General features: G+C 30.4%; 1 protein-coding gene across 1 annotated transcript in view; it reads right to left on the minus strand.

Moving 5' to 3' along the window:
• Positions 1 to 527, minus strand: part of LOC136085861 (uncharacterized) — an 11,227-nt gene extending 10,700 nt beyond the window's left edge. The window contains exons 1-2 of the mRNA XM_065807592.1: positions 300 to 527; positions 95 to 201 (exon numbers count right to left, since the gene is read on the minus strand). Of these exons, the coding sequence (XP_065663664.1) occupies positions 95 to 189 (95 nt within the window). The 5' untranslated portion in view covers positions 190 to 201; positions 300 to 527. The remainder of the gene's footprint in view (positions 1 to 94; positions 202 to 299) is intronic.
• Between the last annotated feature and the right edge of the window lie 3,853 nt (positions 528 to 4,380).

The following is a 4,380-nucleotide window of genomic DNA, read 5'->3' on the forward strand; positions in this document are numbered from 1 at the left end:
CCTAATTTAAGATTCCAAAACTGCTTCCTTCTCCTCTACTTTAAACATTAGGAAAAATCAAAGCTGTATCCAAAAGTATCAAATCAAAAATTACTTTTTTATATTTTTATTAGTATTTTCATCCTGCCCATTTGTTTGTGGATGATAGACGGCAGTTTTTCTGCGTTCTATTCCCAAGATTTTATACATTTCGTCGTTTAACTAAAAATTACCGAAATTATTTTTTATAAACTAAGTGATTAAATATTTTTTTAAATATATTCCTTTTTAAACATAAGTTTACAAATATAAATAGCTACCTCGTTACAAAGTTCGACTCCATTATCTGTAATTATTACGGAGGGAAACCCGAAGGTTGTCACTAAATTTATAACTGCTTTAGCGACCGTTATAGCGTTAGGTAACGCGTAGGCAAGTTAGGTAACGCGTTAGTTAGGTAACGCGTAGGCAACAGGCCATTTGGAAAACAAATCCGTACAGCTCATAAAATATTTGTTCCCCATTTTTGTTTGAGCAAACGGTCCCGCAAAATCTATGCCAATTATTTCCCATACGCGTGTAGTCTAAAGAAAAACTGCTTTTTTTTTAAATTTACAGGAATTCTTCTTATTATAATGTCGTTATAGAGTAATTCCATGTCAATTGAGCCAGGCCATGTCACCATACATCTCAGATTTTGCTGATTTTTATACAGTTGAGAGTACTTAGTAAAACAAGAAATTCTTGAAAATTTTAGCTTCTAGCTCCAAGAGGATCCTGAAATATGATCATTTTACTTTCAACTGATCTTGGCCAGGCCCCTCTTGTCCTCTCAGAATTGAGACCTTTGTTTAAAAGTTCCAAGTCACATAGCTTTAAAAATATTTGATATTTTGACTTAAAAATTTGTACCTGGCTATTTTCAGGGTTGAAGAACCCAATGAAATAATCAAAAATATAAAAAAATATTTTTAAGTACCTGTAATTATCAATTTAAATAAATTTAGGCAATTTTTTATATACCTGATTTTGATGCTCAAGAAACCCATGTGGCCTTGATGATATCAAAAAAAAAATTTTTACACATTATTCTAAATTTTATGATCTTTCAGAAAACATAAGAGTTTTGATCTGCAAGTATATGGATTTTCATATATGGATAACGGGGCACAGGCCCCACTTTTTTGTAGCGGAATCTTGCAATACATTTTCCACTACCTTTCAGATTAGCTAGAGCTATGAAAATTTCTGTATTTATATAGCGTTGATAAACGAGCATTTTAAAATTAAAAAAGGGCCCAAGACACTAGGGGAGGGGCTGGGGGCATGTGCCCCACTTTTTTGAGCAGAATCTTGAGATGGATTTTTCACTATCTTCCAGACAAGCTGCAGCTCTGAAACTTTCAGCATTTGTGTAGTCCTGATGAACATGCGTTAAAATTGTTTCAGGTCAGACGACCATATGGTCCATGGGGCTGGGGCACCTGGGACCATGCCCCACTTTTTTTCTCAAAAAAATTTTTTTTTCTTTAAAACTTATTAAAGATAACTTTAAAACTATTGTCTTCAAATTTTTTTTTTAGATTTTCATTTTTAACAACGTTAAACATTTCATATGTTTAACAATGTTATCAATGTTTCCCAAAAATTTGGGAAACATTGATAACATTGCTTTCCAAATTTTTGTGATTTATATTTGTTCCATTTGGTTTTGATCATTTTATGTTCAATAATCTTTTAAAAATGTTTTAAGAAACTTAATGTTTATAAGAATTTTGATTTGCATGTATAAGATTAAAAACAGTCTAAAGTAATGATTTTAACAGAATTTTATTTTGTATAATTTAAAATTTGAATTAAAAAAGAAAAATATATATTTTGCTAATTCTAAAATAGTAACAGCAAGTTGTTAACAGAAACAAAAAACATTCTGTCATTACACTAGTATAGAAGAAATTTGTTACATATTAAAGTCATCATTAACATTTTTAACATTAACAAATTGAGTATAATTAAACTTTGTGAAAAGGAAACTTTTTTTTTTGTCAAAGTAAGATAAAAGAAACCAATCACTGTTTAGTTTTGCATTACCATGGTGATTGCTTAAGTTGCTTTCATTAAATTAATTACTATTGGTTTCTCATTTTTAAATTAATCTCAAATTGTTTTTAGTGTTACAGTAAGAATGGATTCATGTGATTTTGGAAAAAAGTTAAATGATACTTGTCATAAACTAAGTTATTGTAGGAAGATTGATTTAAAGAAATTTGATTGCTATAGAGAAGATGCCAGAGAAGAATTTATTTGGAGATCTGGAATAACAGATGATAAAATTTTAACAATCTGCCTTCATCATGCAAAGATTTTTGGTACACACTTTGAAAAGAAGCACACAAAATGTTGTAATTTATTGGACAAGCATAAATCAAAAAGAAAAGCAATCAAAGGTAAATATTGTTGATAAAAAATTATTGTAAAATCTTTTTTGAATAATGAAATTAAAATCTACTAGTTTATAAAAGTTTGAAAAAAAGCTGATCTGGTTATGCATTATATATTGAAATAAGTACAAATAATTTTCATATTGATAGGTAATTACTAAAATCAAATTGTTCTTTTCATTTCAGGGAGTCATGTAATAACATTAGACATGGCAAAACAATTAAGAATTAATTTTCCAAATGTTGTACCTGGATATCAACTTTGTCGGAGCTGCTTTGATGCTATAATAAGTAAATTTCATGAACAAGATAATTGTGAACTTGAAGAATCTGTTTCATGTGGTACTTCTGAAAAGTCACGAGAGGCATTAAATGTTAGTTTGGAAACAATAGGTGTATCCCCCATAAAACTTCATAGCATTCCAAAGCATCAACGGTTATCTGTTGCTACAAGTAAAGTTATAAAAACAATGTCAAAGTATGAAGAACATATTTCAAAAGTATATAATGTTAGGGAAGAAGAACTGAAACATAAAATTCCTCATACGAAAATTATTGACAAAAGTAAATGCGATGATCTAGACAAACTAACAGCAGAAATAAAAGAAAAGTTAATTGTTTCTGACCAAAAAACTAAAATTCAGTTGTTAACATTTACACCCGAGTCTTGGTCAAGAAATTTTGCTGCAAGATATTTCAACGTCACTATATACCAAATTAAAGAAGCGCGCAAACTAAAGAAAATAAGTGGGATTTTTTCAGTTCCAGGCACTAAGAAAGGAAAAATATTTTCAGAAATAACATTAAATAGAGTCAACAATGTATACCATGATGACGAATTTACTAGACAAATGCCTCATAAAAAAGATTACGTAAGTATTGGTAGAAAACAACACATGCATAAGCGCCTTATTTTATGCAATCTTAAAGAACTTTATGTTTCTTTTAAAACTAAATATCCTCAAGAAGTTATTGGATTTTCTAAGTTTTGCAGTTTAAGACCAAAATGGTGTATAACTGTTGGAGCATCAGGCACTCATTCTGTTTGTGTATGTACTATCCATCAGAATGCAATACTCTTGACCAATGCTATACAAATAAAATGTACTTACAAAGATCTGATGACAAAAGTTGTTTGTGATGTGACAAGTAATGAGTGCATGGTTCATCGATGTCCGAACTGTCCAGGTATAGTTTCTTTAAAGAAGTTTCTGGATGCACAACTAATTGACAATGACGAGGAGGTGTCATTCAATCAGTGGCAGAAAACAGACAGAACAACATTGATCTATCAGACAACAACAATGGAAGAATACAAATTGATATTATCAGAGGCAATAAACAAGTTAACAGCTCATTCCTACATTGCAAAATGTCAAGCAAGATATCTAAAGCAACAAAAGGAAAATTTAGCAAAAGACTGCTGTATTGTCTTAGGTGACTTTGCAGAAAACTTCACTTTTGTGATTCAAGATGAAATCCAAAGTTACCATTGGTGCAAAAGTCAATGCACATTGCACCCTGTTGCCCTCTATTTATTAAACGAAAATGACCAACTTGAAGAAAAATCGTTTTGCTTCATGTCAGAAGATAATGAGCATGACACTGGTTTTGTGTATGAAGTTCAAACACAAATAGTTAACTATTTAAAAGAATATCATCCTAAAATTTCAAAGATTCTTTATTTTTCTGATGGTTGTGCTGCACAGTATAAAAATCACAAAAACCTTTACAATATCTGTCTCCATAAAAATGATTTTGACATTGATGCAGAGTGGACATTTTTTGCTACAAGCCATGGTAAGTCACCATGTGATGGTATTGGTGGCACTGTAAAACGATTAACTACAAATGCAAGTCTACAAAGGCCCATAAATGACCAGATATTGAATTGTAACAAAATGTTTGACTACTGTACTAACAATATTAAAGGGATTTTTTTTTTCAAGATTGAAAAAGA

Source organism: Hydra vulgaris, chromosome 10 (genome assembly GCF_038396675.1).
Source record: "Hydra vulgaris chromosome 10, alternate assembly HydraT2T_AEP".
Classification (NCBI taxonomy): domain Eukaryota; kingdom Metazoa; phylum Cnidaria; class Hydrozoa; order Anthoathecata; family Hydridae; genus Hydra; species Hydra vulgaris.